We start from the raw sequence: 23123 nt of genomic DNA on the forward strand, positions 1-23123 counted from the left end.
TCGAAGAGTACCCTCCCTAGCCTTGATATTGTTAGGTGTATTCTGGCTGAATCCCTCAGGGCTGAATTATGAATGTCTTTAGCTCCTAACGGTGCAGTGAGATGTTATCTTTTAGCTGGCTCGGGTTTGACAAACAACTATTAGCCAATTGTCCATCGAATGCACTTTGATAGACTAAGTATCCTAGCCTCACAGCACCTTCAGGAGATCCTTGGCAGCTTCCTGTGGGAAGTACAGAAGGATCGCCTATCAGTAATCACCAAGGTTGTTTTTGGAGAACCAGCATGTCATTTTTCAATCGCATCTCCCTCTCATTGGCTTTGGAATTTGCATGTCACTGAAGGATGCCTTACAAAAGGGACATTTATAATGCTGTTCAGAGCTGATGATGGCTGGCTTGTCTTCATGACCCATTAAAAGAAAACACACTAGTTGCTTCTCTCTCCTTATCCCTCTGAAAACTCTGTTTTCAATTTAGGATGAAAATAATTCAATAAAATTTTGGCAGTGAATGCACAAAAAACCCAGTCAATTGTATCATTTAATTCTATATTTTTCTCCCCCCTTATTTGGAAATGGAAGGAGGAGAGGATCTCCTATTTATGGGTTGAATATCATCCTAAATATACATCAAGTTTCTGAAATCGAGCCAAGCTGCATGGGATACAAATGAACAGGAAAATACGATATTAAAGTTAATAATCTTGTAGTCCTCCCCAGCAGCTAGAGAAAAGAAATAGATTTCTCTTCCCTGGCTTGTGCTACCTCCAAAATAGCTGTTTTCCTTAAGCTGGCAAAGAATGGGAAACCACTTTCGAACAATCTGGGATCTAAACTCCATATAGCAGACCAATGGGATTTTCCAGGACATTCGGTTTGAAGAGCTCCACAAGAACTTCAGGAGTCAGGTCATTAAGTGAATCAGCAAGAGATCTATTCATCCTTCACTGCCTTCAGTGAATCTTGCTTTTCTCCCAGAGAGAAGTTTCCCAAGTAAGAGGGGATGAATGTTGGTGTTTTCTTCAACTATTTCTTGGGGGCCAATCATATCTCTGAGATAAAATCACCACAGCTCACAAGAGAAGGGTGAGTGTCAGAGGGTGCCTGTGATTTACTGTCATGCTCAGGTCAAAAGTAATTCAATTTGATGCCGCCACCTGGTACCCCAGGAAGACTTTATAGTTTTCTTTACTTGTTCCCCCTTCACCTCCTCCCCCACCTCCCACCACCTCCTTTAATTTGTTGAACTTGGCCTCAAGACTCCTCTGGACTCAGACCCCTACCTTCAACCCCAGAAGACCTATTGTTTTAACAAATACCATAAAAAAAATCGAAGTGCTTACTACATGCCAGGCACTAGATTTAGTGCTGGAGATGACTCAAGCTAATCAGGTTAGACACAGTCCCTGACTCACATGGGATTCAATCTTAATCCTAATTTTACAGATGAGATAACTGAGACACAGAGAAGTGAAGTGACTTGTCCAGGGTCACACAGCAAAGTGGCAGAGCTGGGATTAGAAGTCAGTTCCTTCTGACTTTCAGGACTGTGCTCTAGTCACTAGTACCTCTGGTTCTTCTTGAACACATGGTTTGTATCCTTCTGGATGCAGTAAAAAGAGGTTTTGGCAGGCAGAGTTTTATGGCCAAACCACAAGGCCTATTTTCTCCAGTTACTTCAGGAACACAATGATCTGCGCTATCTGACACCACACTGCAATGTGATATAGGCAGAGAAGTGGAAAGAGTACTGGACTGGGAATGAAGACACCTGGGTTCTAATCCTGGCTCCGCCACTTGTCTGCTGGGTGACCCTGGGAAAGCCACTTTACTTCTCTGAATCTCAGTTTCTTCATCTATAGAATGGGGATTGAACACCTATTCTCTGTCCCTTAAAAATTGTGAGCAGCATGTGGGCTGATCTGATTGCACTGTATTTACTCTAGCACTTAAGACAGTTTGGCATCTATTAAGGGCTTACCAAATACCGTGATTATTCCCTGTATTATCTAGGCCCCAAAGTAGGGACAAGGGGGTGGTGGGAGGGGCGTCTCATTTGTACACCTTCATTGAATGGCTCTCAGGGGCATTTTAACGAAAAGCCTTATTCGGGGAGGAGGGGCGGGGAGGGTGGAGGGATGGCAGAGTTGCAACCTCAAATACCAAGTCCCTTCACAGTCGGCACGCTCCTTCTCCCTAATTTCCCTCTGCTTTTCTGCCAGCCAGGGTCAAAAGAAGCAGCATGGCCTAGTTGGAAAGCACACAGGCCAGGAAATCAAGAGGACATGGGTTCTAATTCTGGCTCTGCCACTTGTCTGCTGTGTGACCTTGGGCAAGTCACTTCACACGTCTCTCACCACATATGTAAAATGGAGATTAAGACCGTGAGCCCTATGTGGGACAGGGACTGTGTCCAAGCTGATTAGCTTATATCTACCCCAGCGCTTAGTAAAGTCCTTGGCACATAGTAAGCACTATAACAAATACCATAAATAAAAGGGCTTCATTGCTGCAAGTTTGAGACGTATATACCTTCTTTCCCCAAACTCACAGTACAAACTGAACTTGCCTGTGATCACTTGAAAAGTACACCGACACACAATTTACCTCTAAGTTTATGCGTGTGTCATACTGTACCGTTGCCTCTTTCAATGATCTATTCCAATGGTAGAAGTCAGTATCTTCACAAAAGAGAGTTTCTATCACTCCACAGAGCCTAACTGAAAGTGCTGGGGAAACGGGAACAAGTGGCACAATTGTAGGAAGAATCAGGGGAGGGGACAAATTATATGGAAATGCTTCATGCAGAAAGGGTTTATTTGGAAAGGCATTTCAACCTAATCCAAATTTAAAACAATTTTTAAAAGATCTGGGATAATTGGAATCCCTATTAGCAGTAGTACATAGGACAGGGTGTACACAATTAGTTTGGGGATTGCTAAACCATGACTCTCCTGGCAAATAGAAGGCTTTCAGGAGAACTTTTTCTTTAGATTGTTCAATTTCAAACAATGGTTTCCGATCTGCCCCTCCTCCGATTGGTGGCAAAATCTTACTGAGTTCCCCGCGCCCGTGTTGCAATTCTCTGATTTTGAACACAATTACCTTCAATCAATCAATCAGTGATATTTATTGAGTGCCTGAGTGACTGAACTCCTTATCTTCCCTCCCAAACCCTGCCCTCTCCCTGACTTTCCCATCACTATTGACAGCACTACCACCCTTCCCGTCTCACAAGCCCGCAACCTTGGTGTCATCCTCGACTCTGCTCTCTCGTTCACCCCTCACATCCAATCCATCACCAAAAACTGCCGGTCTCACCTTGGCAACATCACCAAGATCTGCCCTTTCCTCTCCATCCAAACCGCTACCCTGCTGGTTCAATCTCTCATCCTATCCGGACTGGATTATTGCATCAGCCTCCTCTCTGATCTCCCATCTTCCTGTCTCTCCCCACTTCAATCTATATTTCACGCTGCTGTCTGGATCTTCTTTGTGCAGAAACGCTCTGGGCATGTTACTCCCCTCCTCAAAAATCTCCAGTGGCTACCAGTCAACCTACGCATCAGGCAAAAACTCCTCACTCTCAGCTTCAAGGCTCTCCATCACCTCGCCCCCTCCTACCTCACCTCCCTTCTCCCCTTCTACAGCCCAGCCCGCACCCTCCGCTCCTCTAATGCTAACCTCCTCACTGTGCCTCGTTCTCGCCTGTCCCGCTGTCAACCCCTGGCCCACGTCCTCCCCCGGCCTGGAATGCCCTCCCTCTGCACATCCGTCAAGCTGGCTCTCTTCCTCCCTTCAAAGCCCTACTGAGAGCTCACCTCCTCCAGGAGGCCTTCCCAGACTGCGCCCCCACCTTCCTCTCCCCCTCCCCATCCCCCCTGCCCTACCTCCTTCCCCTCCCCACAGCACCTGTATGTATGTTTGTACAGATTTATTACTTTATTTTACGTGTACACATTTACATACTCTATTTTATTTTGTTAATATGTTTTGTTGTCTGTCTCCCCCTTCTAGACTGTGAGCCCACTGTTGGGTATAGGGACCGTCTCTATATGTTGCCAACTTGTACTTCCCAAGTGCTTAGTACAGAGCTCTGCACACAGTAAGTGCTCAATAAATACGATTGAATGAATTGAATGAATGAATGCTTACTGTGTGCACAGCACTGTACTAAGCACTCGGGAGATACAACAGAGTTGGGAGATCCCTGCTTAGAAGGATCTCGTCTATCTCCCTCCTGACCTCTCGCTCACACTCTGCCTCTGGCCTGGTACACCCTCCGTCTTCATATCCTACAGATGATCACTTTCCCCATCTTCAAAGCCTTATTAAAAGCACATCTCCTCCAAGAGGCCTTCCCTGATTAAGCCCCCATTTTCTCTTCTTCCAATTCCTTCTGCATCACCCTTGCACTTGGATCACCTTTCATTCACCCTCTCTTCAGTCCCTGAGTATATCCATCATTTATTTATATAAATGTCTGTCCCCCCCCCCAGACTGCAAGCTTGTTGTGGGCAGGAAATGTGTCTACCAACTGTGTTATATTGTACTCTCCCAAGCACTTAGTACAGTGCTCTGCACACAGAAAGCATTCAGTAAATATGACTGGTTGATTAACGAGCTTACAGTCTAGACAGGAGCTGACTCATGACCAGAAACTGCTGAAAATTTTCAGAGCAATGGCTGGGAGCTAAAAAGAGTAGGATTAGACAGGAAACTTGCTTCACGGCATCAGGACTGTCTTCAAAGTCTCGATTTGGTTCAAAACTGGGTCACAGGCTGTGTGGGCAGGAGGGATCATCTCAGGATAAGCAGCTGTACAATCATTTCTGTTATTTGTCTCTGAATTAATAACGGAAGCTGCTGCCCCTTTGGCCCCTCAGTTGCCAACAGCCTAAGCCACCTATTGGCATAAGGGTATTTTGGTCTGGGACAGGTTTATCTGCTGGGACAAGAGTTTTATGGTTTCTCCACAAGCTGTGATGGGTCGCACTGAATCACTTCCCATCACTGCCTTCCGGTTTCCTCCTGAGATGGCAATCTGCATGATGAGAAGCCCAGCTGTGTCTTCCTGGAACAAATGCTCTCTGAGCCCCTTTTCCTCAGTAAATGCAGCTACCACATCTTCACTGCACACTCTATCCATCATGGTTGATGGTGTCGCTGATATCCTACTGAGGTGCTCATAACTGCAGCATGGCTGGGGACCTCTAGAAGAAGACTGGTATGTCAGAGCAGGGCCAGAGGTGGTGGGGCCGGGGGAGGAAGGGGGAGATCTGGGACAGGGTATCAATCAGATGATGGTGGTGCCTTCGCCACAACTAGCATCACGAACAGGGAGTACCAAATGGAGACAGCCCCCTTGAACCTTACCCCTGAGAAGACCCAACCAGACTCTCAGGGCACCAGCTAGGGGGACCATTCGGTGGCTCTGTACCAGACAGTGAAGTTTTCAGCATGTTTGGCCCCTGTCTGGTTCAGCCATGGCACCAGACGCCTATGAGGCATGCATTCCCATTTTAAACACCCCGCCCCCGTCCATTCCATCTCTGGCTGCTGCTCCTGTGTTTACAGGGATCTGGGGAGGGAGCACAATGGATCCAGAACGAAGGGGGGGGTGCCAGGGGTTGCCTTGGCAACACCCTCTAAGCTCCACGACTTCCACAAAGAGCACATCCCTTGTGTCCTCATGTCGCCTGTTGTTTCCATAACTATGCTTGCTCCCTCTGGTCGGCAGAGGGGTGTCCTTGAGTGTGATGGCTACTTTACTGCCAGAGGACTCACCCCCTCCCCTGCAGGTTGCCATCCCTCTATAATCAGTGCAAATTAGCCCATAACCCTCAGAGCTGGTCCCTTTAAATGGCTCGGCAGGAGCCAAAACAAACAGGCCAACTAGCAAAGGGTCTGTACAGCCCAGTGGGAGCCAAAGAAAGACATAGGGTTCAGGTCAGGACACCACCCTGAGTTTGGGGGGAGGGGGAAGCATTACAATCTACTTTTAACCCTTGCCTCACCTTCCCTGCAGAGGATACAGCCAGGGGGAAGTGGGGACTACTCACCTCAATGGCGATCAAGCCTTCCCCTTCCTCAGTGTTGCCCCATGACTGGGCAGAGGGCAGGGTTATCGCAGATACCACAACTATTATTATCAGCCATCTATAGCGCTCATGAATTTTAGACCTCATCTTTAACTCTTGTGAATAAAGGTTTATTCAACTGTACATTTTATGATTTATTCAGCATATTATACTGTTAAATATGTCTATGAACTTCTCTGCCATTAGAGCGTAAGTTCCTTGTGGACAGGCAAAATATCACTTCTGTCTTGTACTCTTCCAAGAGCTTAGTATAGTAGATGACACTTAGTGGGAAGTTAATTACAGCAAGTACTAAACTTCATCTTATACTGAATCTTGACTGAATTTCTATTCATGTTTATCTCCTCCTCTAGAATGTCAGCTCTTTGTGGGCAGGGACTATGTCTACCATCTCTGTTGTATTGTCCTCTCCTAAGTGCTTAGTTCAGTTTTCTGCAAAATAAGTGCTCCATACATATCACCGAAGATGATGATACATATAAAGCCCTAGCCAAACCAGTTAATTTGCAGGCCTTGTGACCATACCTTTCTCCATGTTGAATCATAAATGGGAACATGCAGGGGTAGAGTTCATCACCAGCATATCATATTTAAAATACACCTGTTTAGAGAAACTAAACTTTCTTCAGAGTTTAATCTTGTTTCCCCCTGCCTCCCATGAGTGTCCTAATTCAACTGAATCTAAATGAGGCAGCCTTGTTACACAGAAACACAACAAAGTCGTTTTTTCAACTGCCAGACAAGGCTTTTGCAAGTTTGGCTTTTTTGGGTGCACTTTACTGCATTTGCTGAATGCAAGCATTGTCTTGTTGGTAAAAACAGATGAGGGAAGTAAAGACAGAGACATGGGAATCCTGGGAGAGTGGGGGATGGAGAGAGAAAGTTGGGCAGTGAGAGAATGAGAGGAGAGCTTAAGGGAAGGCAGAAACCCATCTTAACGGAAAGGGCCCAGAAGATGTTTGGTTGAACAGGGATATAACCAAGGGTTCTGCTGTTAAATCTAGCTAGTTCCTCTTAGTGTTTAAAGTATTGTGACCTTTCACCTTGCATTTTACTAGACAGCAAGGCTTATAACCTCATCCAGCAACCCAGGAGGATACTTTTGGGTCATGGCTAGCCGGCAAACTTTGGGCATAAAGCAGAAAGCGACATGGACTTTGGTTCTTCTACTGCGGGGAATTCTAAAGCAAAGCTCAGTGCCGCCTTGACAGAGATTTTAAGAGCTACAGTGCAGCCTTGACATTTTTTCCACCACTGCGACTTGCCATTTCCAAAGTCAGCTTTTTATCTATTATTTAATGTGACACAGTGCACGCTGCCATTCAGGGAGAAGGTAGTAAACAAATAGGTTCTTGTTGTCATTTTGCTTTCCACCAAAGTCTCTTTTATGTTACTAACTAAACTGACTCCTAAACAAAGAAGCAATTTAACGGAATCCACAGAGCATGGCAATCAAGATTAACTCCCAGATGCCTGCTCTGGATCAGGCAAGATGAAGAATTCAACATCAGGGATAATGACATCTCCATGATTTATCTCACGGAGCCGGAGATAGTGGTGATCCAGTGAATTATTGCCACTATGGGGTAACCTGAACAAGGACTGCAGATTAATCTCTGGATCATCACTGGGCTATCTGCATATTTTGGAAATAAGTTTTTAAGTCCAACTTTGAACTTGAAATCCTTCCAAAGTTCAGTATGGTTACGTATAAAGTCAGTGCTAAATGTGATTACAAATAAAAACAATTATAAATAAATACAATTATAAATGAACATGGTTATAAATAAATATGATTATAAATAAATATGGTTAAGGTACAATTATAAATAAATATAATTTATAAAAAGTAAGATTGAGGGATGGATAGGTTACTCCAGCTATCCCAATTTTCCACTGAAGAATACTAACTTAAGAACTAAGTGTTCTTTGCTTGCAAAAAGTGACAAGCAGTAGGCTTAGTGGATAGAGGACGGGCTCGGGAGGTCAGAAGGACCTGGTTTTTCAAGTCAGGATTAGCTCCACCACTTGTTTTTTGTGTGACCCTGGGCAAGTCACTTCATTTCTCTGTGCCACAGTTACCTCATCTGTAAAATGAGGATTAAGACTGTTAGCCCCATGTAGGTCATGGACTATCTTCAAACTGATTAGTTTTCAACTACAACAGCACTTGGTACAGTGCCTGCCACATAGTAAGCACTTAAATGCCATTAAAAAATTGGGATCAGATTTTGCCATTACAAACTATTCCAATGTCTTCTGTAAAGTTTGGCCACAAAAGCTGTCAATGTCTTTGGTTTTGTGCAGAGATAGGGCAAAAAAAGAAGGACTGAGTTCTTACTTATTCACATAGAATGGGGTGTGGGGAGAAATGTCATTTTAGTTTCTCTGCTCCAGAGGACAACGAGCCACGTTCCAAGCAGACAGAGGTTGGAGGAGAAGGTAAGGAAGACAGGTTCAGGGAGGTTGGCAAATCAGGAAAGGGAATTGTCTCTATGGTGTGGTCAGCAGGTCTAAAACAGTGCAAGAGAGGGATTTCTCCAGCAGGCCTGCTACACTGGGGCCTCTGAGCAGGGGATCCTAATGGTACCAGAGGGATGAGGTGGTGAGGAGGGAATAAAATATGATCTAATCTAAACTGAGCACTCCGTGACTCAAGGCATCCTATCTCCACTGGGCCAAATAATGAAGGATAAAATCAAAACAAGGCTTAAAATAGTCCTGTGCTTTAAGATATGCTTCTAACGCACAAACTGATCTGGCAAGATGATGAAAGGAGTTTTTCTGTGGTTCAATCACTATGAGAGATAACTGGGCAGAGTAGTGAGAGGGCAGGGGGAACCAAGTCTCTAGATTGCTAGCGCACTGAGCTCTGGTTTCAAATCCTGGCATTCCTTTGGGCTGTCCCAGAGAGCCCCTATCACACCAATCCTTCAAGCAAAAGAACAGTGGGCCAGTCAGACCACATGGCCAGGCTTTTCCTACCAAAAGCTGCCAAGCTGGTTACATTGTGGGTGAAAATTTAAAAACCAAATGCTTTTCAATTGGCCCCTGAGGAGCAGTCTTGGGTTGCTTGGTGAGAGTAGTAGTGTCAGCTGGACTCAACTCCAGGACCTTCTCCTCAGGTCCTGAGGCAGGGACCTCATGCTTCCTAACACTTCTGTGCCTCATTCTTGCCTCAGCTTCTGACTGGGACTTCCTCTTCCATGATAAGAGACAGCTTACCCTATCTTCAAAGTCCTTCTGAGCTCACACCTCCTCCAGGAGGCCTTCCCTCGAGTAATCTCTTCACCTTAAATTTTCCAAGGGCATCCTTGACCCTTCCACAAAAACTAACACAACTTACACAGCCCCCACAGCACTTATGTTCATGTCTTCTATACTCATTACTCCCCCAAATGTAACTTTTTTAAGTATTCATTTCCCCAGCTAGCCTATGAGCTACTTGAGGACAGGGATCATGTCTTATAACTCTTTTGTACCATCCCAAGCACTTAGTAGTAGTAATATAACAATAAATATTATTTGTTTTTATATTTGTTATTCTAGATTGTTATTGTAGTTATTCTAGGCAGTTACTTTAGACTGTAAGTCCGGTGTTGGCAGGGATTGTCTCTACTGCTGAACTGTTCTTCCAAGCACTTAGTACAGTGCTCTGCACACAGTAAGTGCTCAATAAATATGACTGAACAAATGAATTCCTTTATGGGCAGGGATTGTGCCAGATAATTCTGTTGTATTATACTCTTCCCAAGACTTAGTTCAATGCTCTGCACAAAGTAAATGCTCAATAAATACCACTGATTGATTGATTAGTATTAAGTGCTTACTATGTGACAAGCATTGTACTAAGCACTGGGGTAGACGCAAGATTCCCAGTTGGACACAGTCCCTATCCCACACTAGGCTCACAGTCTATGGGGGAGGGAGACCAGGCATTAAATCCCCATTTTACAGATGAGGCACAGGGAAGTGAAGTGATTTGCCCAAGATCACACAGCAGACAAAGGTTGAAGCTGGAATTAGGACTCAGGTTCCCCGACTCCTAGGACTGTGCTCTTTCCACTAGGCCACACCACTTTTGCAGAGTAGAGTCTCAATAAGTCATTGACCACGGTGGGGTTTGTCATCCAAGGCTCACACAAGTTGGAAGGTAAAGTTGAAAAAATAAAAATAGAAGACTCACTCAATGAAGTAGACTTCCCCCTTCTCCGTGTAGGCCATCTCCCAGTTATCGGGCAGGGAGCCGAGCTCATCATTCTCCTCAGGCTTCGCTGGCTTCGCTACATCCATATCCTCCTTGGATTCATCTGGCTGACTGTACATTGGTGCTGGATAAGGCTGGGAGGGAATGTCTCCTGAGGCACCTGAACTCTTGTCTTCATGTTCACTTGACTCTACAAGAGAAGAACCAAAAGAATACCATTATTGCTGGACTGGGAATACACAGCCAGATGACTGAATGAGAGCTGAGGAAGGTGGGGAATACACAATGAGACTGTCCAAATTTGACCCAAGCCAGGATGTTTGCTTAAACACACCCAGAGCACTGCTCAATGCTTCCATTCAGTTTTCACTGGAACACAAAAAAATGAGGAATACATTTTGCACCCCTAACCTCACACCAAACTCTCAAATTTTCTACCATAAAGTGCAATGAATTTGCTTGTATCTTCTAACAGATCCCCACACAATCTAAAGCTTCTCCTCTTTGGTCTTTCTAGACCTGTGGCTCAAAGTTCTCTTCTGATCTATGCCACTGCCACTGGTCAGCAGATGCTGAATTTGCCTTTACTTTTAAGTCAACCATAAATCTAAGTCAAACTTGGAGACTTTCTAGTTGAAAAGATCACTTCTATTCCAGAAGACAAAGCACTGGATTCTTTATTGAGGCCTCTGGGCTATGATTTAGGTGAATGTAATTTTTTTGAATATGTAAAAAGGAAAAAACAACCCAGCTTGCTAAAGCTGTTTTACTTCAATATCCCAGAGAATCTTAGAGCTGGAAGGGAACCCCTAAAGATCATATGGTCCAGGCCACTGCCTCCATGAAGAAGAGTCAGTAGTCTGTTCTTTCCTTAGAGCTTTCCAGGGTGGAGCTGGTGAGCATCAATGATGTGCTACGCGCTAGAAAAAAGATGTTCTAAGTAAGGATACCCCTCAATAGATCCCACTCTTTAGAGGCTGGAGGGCTACTGGCTTATTATTATCATGATATTTGTTATGCACTATGTTTCAAGTGCTGTTGTAGTGTACTCTCCTGAGTGCTTAGTACAGTGCTTTACACACAATAAGTGCTCAATAATTACAATTGAATGAAAGATTGAACGTTGTAAATTCTGGGGTCGACAAGTCAATCAAGTTCAACACAGTTCCTGTCCCACATGGGACTCAGTCTTAGGAGGAAGGAGAACAGGTATTTAATCCCTATTTTACAGCCGACAAAACTGAGGCACTAAAAAGTGAAGTGACTTGCCCAGGGTCACACAGCAGACAATTGGCAGATATGAGATTAGAATCCAGGTCCTTTGACTCCCAGGACCATGCTCTTTCCACTACACCACACTGCTTCTCTGCTTCCTTTGCAGAAGGCATTGAACTCGCAGAGATTGCTGGCTAACTACCGCCAGATGTCACCTTCACACACCAAGAAGGAAACAATTTAACAAATGTTACTATGAGGTTCTTCCACCTTATGAGCACATCATTTGGAGGTTTGAATTACAGGGCATTCATTATGATTAAAGGGCCACCGTAAAGCTCTCATCCTCCCATTTCAGCAATGGGGCTTTTCTCTCTTCAGTTGCTCAACTGGAGATGAAGGAGACTTTACTCAGTCTGTGTACTCCACCAAAAAGAATACTGCTAAAAGGTAGAAAGGGTTTTGGAGCAGGTGAACAGTTAAGACACATAATTGGCACTTTGCAGGAAGGTCCTTGGCCAACATATAAACTAGGAAAGGATGGATTATAGCAATAGAATAGCTGTTTGGCTATTCTCTGCCTCAGGCATAACAGACACACTGACCTGTTGCTCTCTGATGGATATTAGGAATACACACACACACACACACATATTTAATCATATTTATTGAACGCTTACTGTGTGCAGAACACACATAAATACTGCATATACAAACACATGCAGAGCACGCACACACGCGCGCGCACACACACACACACACACACATATATAGTATTTGTTAAGCATTTACTATGTGCCATGCACTACTAATCACTAGGCTGGATACAAGCAAAGTGGGTTGGACACAGTACCTGCCTCCCACATAGGACTCACAGTCTCAATCCCCATTTTACAGATGAGGTAACTGAGGCACAGAGAAGTGAAGTGACTTGCCCAAGGTCACACAGCAGAGAAGTGGCAGAGCTGGGATTAGAACCCATGATCTTATGACTCCAAGGCCCATTCTCTATCCACTACACCATGCTAATTTGTTACGCACTTACTATGTGCCAAACAATGAACTAATCACTGGGATAGATAGAAGTTAATCAGGTCAGACAGTCCCTGTAACACATGGGGCTCACAGTTCTAAGTAGGAGGGAAAACAGGCATTGGATCCCCATTTTACAGATGAGCAAATTGAGGCACAGAAAAGTGAAGTGACTTGCCCAAGGACACACAGCAGGCAAGTGGCAGAGCTGGAATTAGAACCCAAGTCCTCTGATTCCCAGGGCCCCCCAGAGGTAGGCGAGGAGGGACAGCTACGATCCTTCTTTGCCTGACTCGGCTCACTACATTTGGGCCACCTGATAATAAGATGGGATACTTGGATAAATATGGTATGACCTGGAGGGGCAGGAATTGTCCATAAGGGAATTCGTGAAGATGATCCCTATCGGGGCAATGGAGCAGGCTCACTATGAGTTAAGATATGGTGAGGTAGGGGTTTCCAAAAAGAGAAGAGCCACCTACGCTGGGACTATGGCACATGGGACACAAGACAATGTTGAAAGGGACAACAGGAGTAGTGATTTGAGCCAGGCCCACAGAAGCCAGTAGAACCAAGTCACCCACCCTTGGTTATTGGGCCTGATAAAATGCAGAAAGCTACCCACTGGTGACCAGGCAATAGGCACACTGTCTTGCCAGAAGTGGGAGCGTGGTCATGAATAATGAAGAAGCGAGCAAGATGCCTTGCCTGGATAAGGTTGAAGGAGCTTACATATTGGCTCCTTTACAGGAAGCATCAAAGATTGCTATAGATCCAGCCCCTACCTGCTGGGATAGATACAAGATAATCAGATCCTACATGGGGCTCACAGTCTAAGTAGGAGGGAGAATAGGTATTGAATCCTGTTACAGATGAAGGAACTGAGGCACAGGGAAGTTAAGTGACTTGCCTGAGGTCACATGGCAGTACATGGCAGAACTGGAATTAGAAGCCAGGGCCTCTGACTCCCAGGCCTGTGGTCTTTCCACTAGGCCACACAGCTTCTCCTCAATGTCTCTGTGAGGTAAAGATGAGTATCTTTAATGCCCATTTAGGTAAAGACAGGTATTTTTAATGCTCATTTTGCAGAAGGGGAATTTGAGACAGGAAGGGGTGAAGTGATGAGCCCAAAGTCACCAAGCAGACAAGAGACAAAGCTGGAACTCAAACCTGGTCCCCTCTGACTCTCAATCCTATAGGCTTTTCTTTACACACCATCTTGCCTCTCCAAGAGGCCTCGTTCTGAGCTGTAGATTCTCAGTTCAGTTTTTGCAGCATCTGAGTGGATGTCAGATATGTTTAAGTAAGTCTGATGCTTCTACAGCATGGTCTAGAAGAAAGAGCCCAGGCCTAGGAGTTAGAGAACCTGGGTTCAAATTTCAGCTTTGCCACTTGCCTGCTTTGTGACCTTGGACAAATCATTTAACTTCTCTGTGACTCAGTTTCCTCATAGGTAAAATAAGGAATAACTTTTTAAATTGTTTAATAGTATTTGTTAAGTACTTACAGTTCTCCTTTCTACTTAGACCATGAGCCTGATGAGGGACAGGGACTCTCACTTACCCCCCCATTTAAATTGCATCTACTCCAGTGCTTAGTCCAGTACTTGGCACGGAACAGTGCTTAAATATTATTATTATTTATTATTGCTATTTCTTATGGTGCTGTTTCAGAGGCTCTCCCAAGCCATGAGAAGCTGTGTAGCCTAGTGGAAAGATCAGAAACTTGGGAGTCAGAAGACCTGAGTTCTCATCCTGGTTCTACCACTTGTCTACTATGTAATCTTGGACAAGTCACAAATTTTCTGTGTCCCCTGTTACAGTCTTCATTCCCATTTCACAGGTGAGGTAAGTCACATACAAGACATGGACTGTGTTCAACCTGATTAGCTTATAAGTACCCCAGTGATAAGTACATTTCCTGGCATATAGTAAGTGCTGAAATACTGATTTTTTTTAAAAAGCTAGGATACTCGCTGTTCACTATGAAGTGAGAACCTCTCCCCTTTCCCTATTCCAGCTGCTCTTGTCAATGCCAAAACAAAGGGAGAGCCACTTAGGTAGCTGATATTGGGAGTCATGAGCTTTTTTTCATCATTGGGGGTGCCCAGACCACAGTGGTGTAGGGGTCTTCTTCTAGGTGGACCTTCAATTTTTAATGGTATTTGTTACTATGTTCCAGGTATGTTCTTAGCAGTGGGGTAGATACAAGGTAATCAGGTTGGATACAGTCCATGTCCCACATGGGGCTCCCAGTCAATCCCCATTTTACAGATGATGTAACTGAGGAATGGAAGTAAATGACTTGCCCAAAGTCACACAGTCGACTAGTAGTGGAGGTGGCATTATAACCCAGGTCTCTCTGACTCCCAGGCTCGTGCTATATCCACTAGGCTACACTGCTTCTCCTTCTGTCACCAGGACCATGGCTGTGCAGCTGTTGATATTGTGTGATGATGGATGGCAATGCTAGGAGGTAACCTGCCCCTCCCTCACTTTTCCCCTCCTCTTCCTTGCCCCTTTGGCCCCACCAAGGGTGACTGTTGAATGTCTCTCTTACGGTTCATCTTGACAGCTCAGTCTCCAACTCGAAAGGAAGAGATAGATTCAAATGGCTTGTCAGACACTACTGACAGCCCACTTGCACAGAGCTAGAGTGTGGTTTATAAATGCTTCATGCATTAACCTGCAGCCCCAGGCTAAAACAGAAAAACTATACTTTTGTCTTGGGAGTGGCCAATTTCTTTGCTGTTGGATTTCAAAGAAATGAGAGATTTTGATTGTGAAAGGATGTTTACTTTTTGACAGTGGTTATTCCCACACTGGCATATGATTTCATTCATGCACGGACATACAGATAATTACAGAAAATTCTGCAGGGACTGTCTTGTGCTATATGAACTTGACCAATCATCCCCCATACTGCTGCCAGAAATACCCCACACCTTGGGCAGAGGCACAGTAATCTAGGTGAACTTTGCCTCCTGCCTGCCTTGACCTACCCCTCCTGGGGCCACTGCTGTATCTAAAACTATGATGGAGGCAATTACAGAACTTGTTCAGCAGCAGTTTAGAGGAAGCAAAGAATGAGGACTAGATTCCTGAGGAAGTTATGAGTCAGTCAATCATATTTACTGTATGCAGAAAACTGTACTAAACACTTGGGAGAGTACAATATAACAGACACATTCCGTACCCACAACAAGCTTATGGAGGTTTTTACAACTGCTGAATTATTTGTGGCTATTTAGACCCCTCAGAAAGTGAGTAGCTGTCTTCATAAATGCTCATTTCTTAGGGATTTTATATTTTGGTACTTAATATTCAGTAATAATAATAACGGTACTTGTTAAGTGCTTACTATGGATCAAGCATTGTACTAAGTGCTGGGGTAGATTAAGATAAACAAATCGGACACAGATCGAGAAGCAGCATGGCTCAGTGGAAAGAGCACAGGCTTTGTAGTCAGAGGTCATGGGTTCAAATCCCAGCTCCGCCAATTGTCAGCTGTGTGACTTTGGCCAAGTCACTTTACTTCTCTGGGCCTCAGTTACCTCATCTGTAAAATGGGGATTAATCAATCAATCGTATTTATTAAGCACTTACTGTGTGCAGAGCACTGTACCCTATGCTTGGGAAGTACAAGTTGGCAACATATAGAGACGGTCCCTACCCAACAGTGGGCTCACAGTCTAGAAGACTGTGAGCCCCCTGTGGGACAACCTGATCACCTTGTAACCTCCCCAGCGCTTAGAACAGTGCTTTGCACATAGTAAGTGCTTAATAAATGCCATCATCATTATTATTATTATTATTATCCTGTCCCACATGGGGCTTGTGGTCTATGGGGGAGGGAGAACAGGTATTTCATTCTCATTTGCCAGATGAGGAAACAAGCACAGAGAAGTGACTTGCCCAAAGTCAGACAGCAGGTTACTAGAATAGTTAAGTTTAGAACACAGGTCCCTACTTCCCAAGCCCATACTCTTTCCATTAGGCTACCTATTATTATTATTAGAATGTATTTTGTTTAGTGCTTGCTATGTGACAGGCACTGCCATAAGTGCTGGGGAACATAGAAGTTAAATCAGATTGGACACAGTCCCTGTCCCACATGGGCCTTACAGTTTAAGTAGGAGGGAGAACAGGTATTGAATCCTCATTTTACATATTAGGAAACTGAGCCACAGAGGTTATTTGCCCAAGGTCACAAAGCAGAAGCAGAATTAAAACTCAGGCCCTCTGATTCCCAAACCATGCTCTTTCCACTAGGCCAAGCTGCTTCTCATGTATCTTGCACCAACCCCAGTGCTTACTACAGTACTTTGGCAACATAGTAAGGGCTTAAGAAATAGTAGAATTATTATTGGATTCAAAATAAACACAGGTAAACATGTCTTCATCCAACAGGTGCAAGTATTGGGAATTTCTTCCCCTCAGGAAGTTGTATAGCCTCAAATGGCAGCTGGTTCAAGAGGGCTTGGATAACTTATGGATGTACAATTCTACTGTCAAAGTAATAGACTGAAGAGATGAACCCCACTTTGTTCATTTAATGCCAACCTATTCACTATACCTCAATCTTGTGTATCTTGCCACTGACCTCTCACCTACATCCCACCCCTGGCCTGGAATGCCCTCCCTCTTCATATCCAACAGAAGATCACTCTCCCCACCTTCACAGATTTATTAAAAGGACATCTTTCCAACTCATTTCCTCTTCTCTTCCTCCCTTCTGTCACCTTTGCCCTTGAGTCACCTTTGTCCTTGGATTTTCATTGTTTATTCACCCCTCTCTCAGTACAGCACTTGTGCACATATCCATAACTTATTCATTTTACATTAATGTCTGTCTCCCCCTCTAAACTCTAATCTCATTGTGGGAAGGGAACATTAACCAACTCTGTTAATAATAATAATAATAATGGCATTTATTAAGCACTTACTATGTGCAAAGCACTGTTCTAAGCACTGGGGGGGATACAAGGTGATCGGGTTGTCCCACAGGGGGCTCACAATCTTAATCCCCATTTTACAGATGAGGTGACTGAGGCTCAGAGAAGTAAAGTGACTTGCCCAAGGTCACACAGCAGACATGTGGCGGAGTCAGGATTTGAACCCATGACCTCTGACCCCCAAGCCCAGGTTCTTTCCACTGAGCCACGCTGGTTCTCATGTTGCATTGTAATAATGATTATGGTACTTGTTAAATGCTTACTATGTGCCAATCACTGTTCTATGTGCTGAGGTAGGTAAATTGATCAGGTTGGGCAAAGTCCCAGCCCCATTTAGGGCTCACACTCTTAATCCCCATTTTACAAATGAAGAAATTGAGGCAAAGAGAAGTGAAGTGTCTTACCCAAGGTTGCACAGCAGACATGCTGGGATTAGAGCTGGGATTAGAACCCACATTCTTCTGATTCCCAGGCTTATGCTCTATCCATTAAGCCATGCTGCTTCTCATTACTTTGTAATTGTAAACAGAGAAGCAGTGTGGCTCAGTGGAAAGAGCACAGGCTTTGGAGTCAGAGGTCATGGATTCAAATCACATGTCTGCTGTGTGACTTTGGGAAAGTCACAACATCTCTGGGCCTTCGTTCCCTCATCTGTAAAATGGGGATTAAGACTGTGAGCCCCCTGTGGGACAACCTGATCACCTTGTACCCTCCCCAGTGCTTAGGACAGTGCTTTGCACATAGTAAGCACTTAATAAATGCCATCATTATTATTATATTAATCTCCCTAGTGCTTAGTACAGTGCACTGCACAAAGTAAGCCCTCAATACAATTGATTTGACTCGCTCGTGTTCTCATGAGGGGGGAATTTTCCCTTTACAGGGTCTACTTTGGGAGCCTGGGGTGGGGCTGAAGTGAGGGACAGAACCAGGCACGGAACTCTCCTCTGACTCCAAGAGAGCTAAAGGACATTTCATTTTGTGTGGCTAAATGCACAGACACTTCGAGGTTGACAGCTGGACATGGGAAACTATCCTCACATTTCACTTTTATTCATTGTCACAGCGTAGATCATTTGAGCAGTAAAGTCCGCACTCCCGTATTTTTAGATGCTAAGCAACATGCGGCTGTCAAATGCAATCTCTGAGCAGCAAATAACCAAGAGACACTGCTGAAGCTGACTGAAGCAGAATTTGGATGCCAGTCGTCTGTGAGGAGAATCCAGAATACATCAAGGGAATTTTTTTTTTTCCAGTGCATCTTCTAGCACTAGGGTGGAGCAGCAAGTTTACTGCTATGAAATTTCTACTGGGCTCTGAGGTTGCCCCTTTATATCGCCTGCTGCACAGAAACATGCACTGAAGCATCATGGCCTAGTGGATAGAGCACGGGCCTGGGAATCAGAAGGACCTGGGTTCTAAACTCAGCTCCTTCACTTTGTCAGCTGTGCGACCTTGGGTTAAAGCTTGTTGTGGGCACGGAATGTGTCTGTTGTTTTACTGTACTCTCCAAAGCACTTAGTACAGTGCTCTGCACACAGTAAGAGCTCTCAATAAATACGGCTGATTGACTTCACTTATGTCTGCTACCTCATTTGTGAAATGGATGTAAGTCTCTGAGCCCCACGTAGGACACGGACTGTGTCCAACCTGATTAGCTTGTATCTACGCCAGAGCTTAGTACAGTGTCTGGCACACAATAAGCACTTAAAAAGTACCATAAAAACACATAGTAAGTCTGAATAGCTCAAGTCTAGGAAACCTTTCCGTTTTTGTGGGGGGAAGTGGGTGAGGGGAGGAGAGGGGGAGGATCTATAACAGCTGCAGTAAAGTTTTATGTCTCCAGGGGAATGAAAAGGATAAAAGATAACAATAGGCAGTTCCAAAGTGCTCACCAGGACAGCCAATGTAGAGTTCACTGCTGACTTGCAGGGGAAAGCCCCAGCTGCCCCCCTTCGGCTGCCTCTGAGGAAAACAGAAGCAGCACTTGACTGCCATTCTTGAGCCCTCTGGCTTCCTGTACTTCTTCCGAGGCCCCTTTGTTTCTCCCATCAGCATCAAACACAAAATGAAAGTGTCCATTAACTCTGAGCCCAAATTCACCAGCCCTGGAGCTGGAGTGCTTAGCAGCGGCCCATCCCTCCTTCGCTCTTGGAAGTGATCCTGCCCTCACTGCCGGCCTACACCATCCACTGGCTTCCTTCCTGGCTCCTCGAGAAGTCGGAGGGGAGCAGAGCGGAGGCGCAGAGGCACTGGAGACAGGACTGCAGTTATTGCTGGCTGCTGCCCCTGTCCCTGGGAGTGGCCCCTCAAGCATTCATTCATTCAATCATATTTATTGAGCACTGTGTGCAGAGCACTGTACTAAGCGCTCGGGAAGTACAAGTTGGCAACATATAGAGATGGTCCCTACCCAACAACAGGCTCACAGTCTAGAAGGAGGAGACAGACAACAAAACAAAACATGTGGACACGTATCAAGTCATCAGAATAAATAGAAATAAAGCTAGATGCACATCATTAGCAAAATGAATAGAATACTAGATATGTACAAGTAAAATAAATAGAGTAATAAGTCTGTACAAACATATATACAGGTGCTGTGGGGAGGGGAAGGAGGTAGGGTGGGGGGGGATGGGGAGGAGGAGAGGAAAAAGGGAGGAAGAGATGAGCTCTCAGTAGGGCTTTGAAGGGATGAAGAGAGCTAGGTTGGCAGATGTGCGGAGGGAGGGCATTCCATGCCAGGGGGATGACGTGGGCTGGGGGTCAATGGCGGGACAGGCGAGAACAAGGTACAGTGAGGAGGTTAGTGGCAGGGAAGCAGAGGGTGCAGGCTGGGCTGTAGAAGGAGAGAAGGGAGGTGAGGTAGGAGGGGGCGAGGTGATGGAGAGCCTTGAAGCCAAGAGTGAGGAGTTTTTGCACACTCCCTCATGCAGGCCCAAGCCATCCGGCTGCTGCATGGGAGAGAGCTGGGCTCGGCAATTCTAAACTGTGAAAAGCCATTGACAAATTGATTTCATTTTGGGATTCGTGTATTTCTCTGGCTCAAAAATATCTCAGATGACTTGAGGGAAGGCAGAGGAGACCAAGAATATGGCCAAACTCTTGTTTCAGTGCCTGAGGAGATGGTAGCAGCAAGTCCTCTGTGCAGTAAGCATTTGCATTCCTACCAAGCACCCTGCACCAGGCCAGTCATAGTTAACCAAGGCCAAGTGTCCCTCCAGAGGCCTGCTGTATGGTGGTAGGTCCAGACAACTGACATGAAGTGGGTGATGACAGCCATCTCATTTGGGGTGAAACAGTCATTCTCTTGGGAGACTCTGTCTAGACTTCTAAAAAGGTCTAGGGTGAGACCTTCCTTCTTCACTGGCTCCACCAGCGGCTGCCTCTGTCATTCTGACTGCCCCAGCATTCCCAGACCAAGAACTGGGTTTCTGGTACTTCTGGCTGGGGTAATTTGGAAACTTGGACTCTCAGCCAAAAAAGGCCCATTCAGCGGAATTGTATTGGAGTCAGACAGGGGATTGTCTGATTACAATTCTCTAGAGTGTAAGTTCATTGTGGGTAGATACATCTCTACCAACTCTGCTAAACTGTATGCTCCCAAGCACTTAGTACAGTGCTCTGCACACAGCAAGCACTCAAATACCATTGATTAATTGTTTAATTGATTGAGAGGCTAGCAGAAACCAAACACTCTGATAGGACACTGGACGATTGGCCATCGACCCCCATATCCCTTCCCCTTTCTGTGGCCCCACCCCACTTTGCCAGAACCACATCCCCATTTTGCCAGAAAAGATCAACTTTCTGGTTGCTTAAATTTAGGGATTAACAAGAAAACTGAACAACTAAGGAAAAAAACATTCCAAGCAAATAACCATTAGATGTTTTTACTGAGATCTGGGAGCAGGGAAATTTGACTGTGGAAGGAAAGGGGATTCAAAATTTCAAAAGGTTAGAAAAAAACCTAAAAAAGTCACTGGGAACCAGAGTTGAGACTAATTCTACATGTAGAGTGGTGAACAGAGGAGGTGGCTCAATTACCACGTCTCCCCCTCCAACTTCGATTTTCACAGTTTTAGTAAGAAGGCAATGGGAGCAGCTGCAGAGACAAGAAGAGTAGATGAATCTTTACAATGCAACTAATGAATTTTCTAATAGTTCACATTGTATAAAAGAACACATTCCAAAGCAGGCTGAGACCTAGTGAAGCAGCTGAAAAATATTTAAACAAAGACACAGACGTCTTAGCAAAGAAAATTCGAGACATGTGCATGCAATAGTTCATATTGTTTGCATTTAACATGGCAGAATGAGGGAAATGCAGGACCAGCCAGTAAGCAGCTGAGGACCATATTCAAGAGTTTCAAGGAAACCGGAAGAATGGGACACTAGAAACTCAGAGCAAAATTTCCTTGAATCCTATTTTGAGAGAAAGCCTTAAGAGCTTACATCAAAGGCTAATGTGGAGTTAAGATATATTTTGATAATAACAATAATAATAATAATGGTATTTGTTAAGCGCTTACTATGTGCCAAGCACTATTCTAAGTCCTGGGGTAGATAGAAGGTAATCAGGTTGTCCCATGTAGGGCTCACAGTCTTCATCCTCATTATACAGATGAGGTAACAGGCACAGAGAAGTTAAGTGACTTTTCCAAGGTCACACAGCAGACAAGTGGCAGAGCCAGGATTAGAACCCATGTCCCCTGACTCCCAAGCCCAGGCTCTTTCCACTAAGCCACGCCGCTGCTTCCAGAGTCAAGGAGTCAACTGGGAGTAAAAAAGCCAGGATATGCTCCAGAAGATGGAGGTGTGGGCAAGGAATTAGACAATCAAAGGATCTGAAAACTCAAAGAGGGAGAGTCGCCACCAGAGATTCAGAAACAGTGGCAATTAATCTTTTTGGGACACTAAGGCAGCTGGGTAGGGGGGCGCTCCAGTTCAGTTAGGGTGGTCTCATCAACAGCATGGGTCTGGGATTTAGAAGATATGGGTTCTTGTCTCAGCATAATAATAATAATTATGGTATGAGTTAAGTGCTTACTATGTGTCAGGCACTGTACTAAGTGCTGGAGTGGACACAAGGAAATCAGGTTGGACAGAGTCCCTGCCCCACGTGGGGCTCACAGTCTCAATCCCCATTATACAGATGAGGTAACGCGGCACAGAAAAGTGAAGTGACTTGCCCAAGGTCACACAGCAGACAAGCAGTGGAGTTGGGATTAGAACCCAGGTCCTTCTGACTCCCAAGCCCATGCTCTAACCATTACACCATGCTTCACTATGGCCTGCTGAGTGACCCTGAGCAAGTCACAAACTTTCTGGGCCTTAATCTTTCTCCTCTGTAAAATGGGGGATTAACATCTGCCTCCTCCTACCTTACAACGATGTTGTGAGGGCTTTGAAAGCAATGGAAAAACACTAAAAGTGCTATACAAATTTGCAGTGTTATAATCTCACTGGGAGAAGACAGATGAGAAGGAGCTGTCATACCGAGGCCAGGAGAGACTCAATCTTAGAAGGTGGTGGGGTGGGGCGGGGGGGAGAGGGGAGAAGAATAATTTTTATTAATAAGGAGAACCTCACATTAGGCTTCTCCTGAAAGTGA

General features: G+C 45.0%; 1 protein-coding gene across 4 annotated transcripts in view; it reads right to left on the minus strand.

Annotated features, from left to right (window-relative positions):
- The window catches only part of MAGI2 (membrane associated guanylate kinase, WW and PDZ domain containing 2), an 825111-nt gene that overhangs the window by 283633 nt on the left and 518355 nt on the right, over window positions 1-23123 (minus strand). For all 4 annotated transcript variants that reach the window (XM_038740978.1, XM_038740977.1, XM_038740979.1 and 1 more), the window contains one exon: window positions 10288-10498. In XM_038740978.1, the coding sequence (XP_038596906.1) occupies window positions 10288-10498 (211 nt within the window). The remainder of the gene's footprint in view (window positions 1-10287; window positions 10499-23123) is intronic.

Source organism: Tachyglossus aculeatus (genome assembly GCF_015852505.1).
Source record: "Tachyglossus aculeatus isolate mTacAcu1 chromosome 12 unlocalized genomic scaffold, mTacAcu1.pri SUPER_6_unloc_1, whole genome shotgun sequence".
NCBI classification, from domain to species: domain Eukaryota; kingdom Metazoa; phylum Chordata; class Mammalia; order Monotremata; family Tachyglossidae; genus Tachyglossus; species Tachyglossus aculeatus.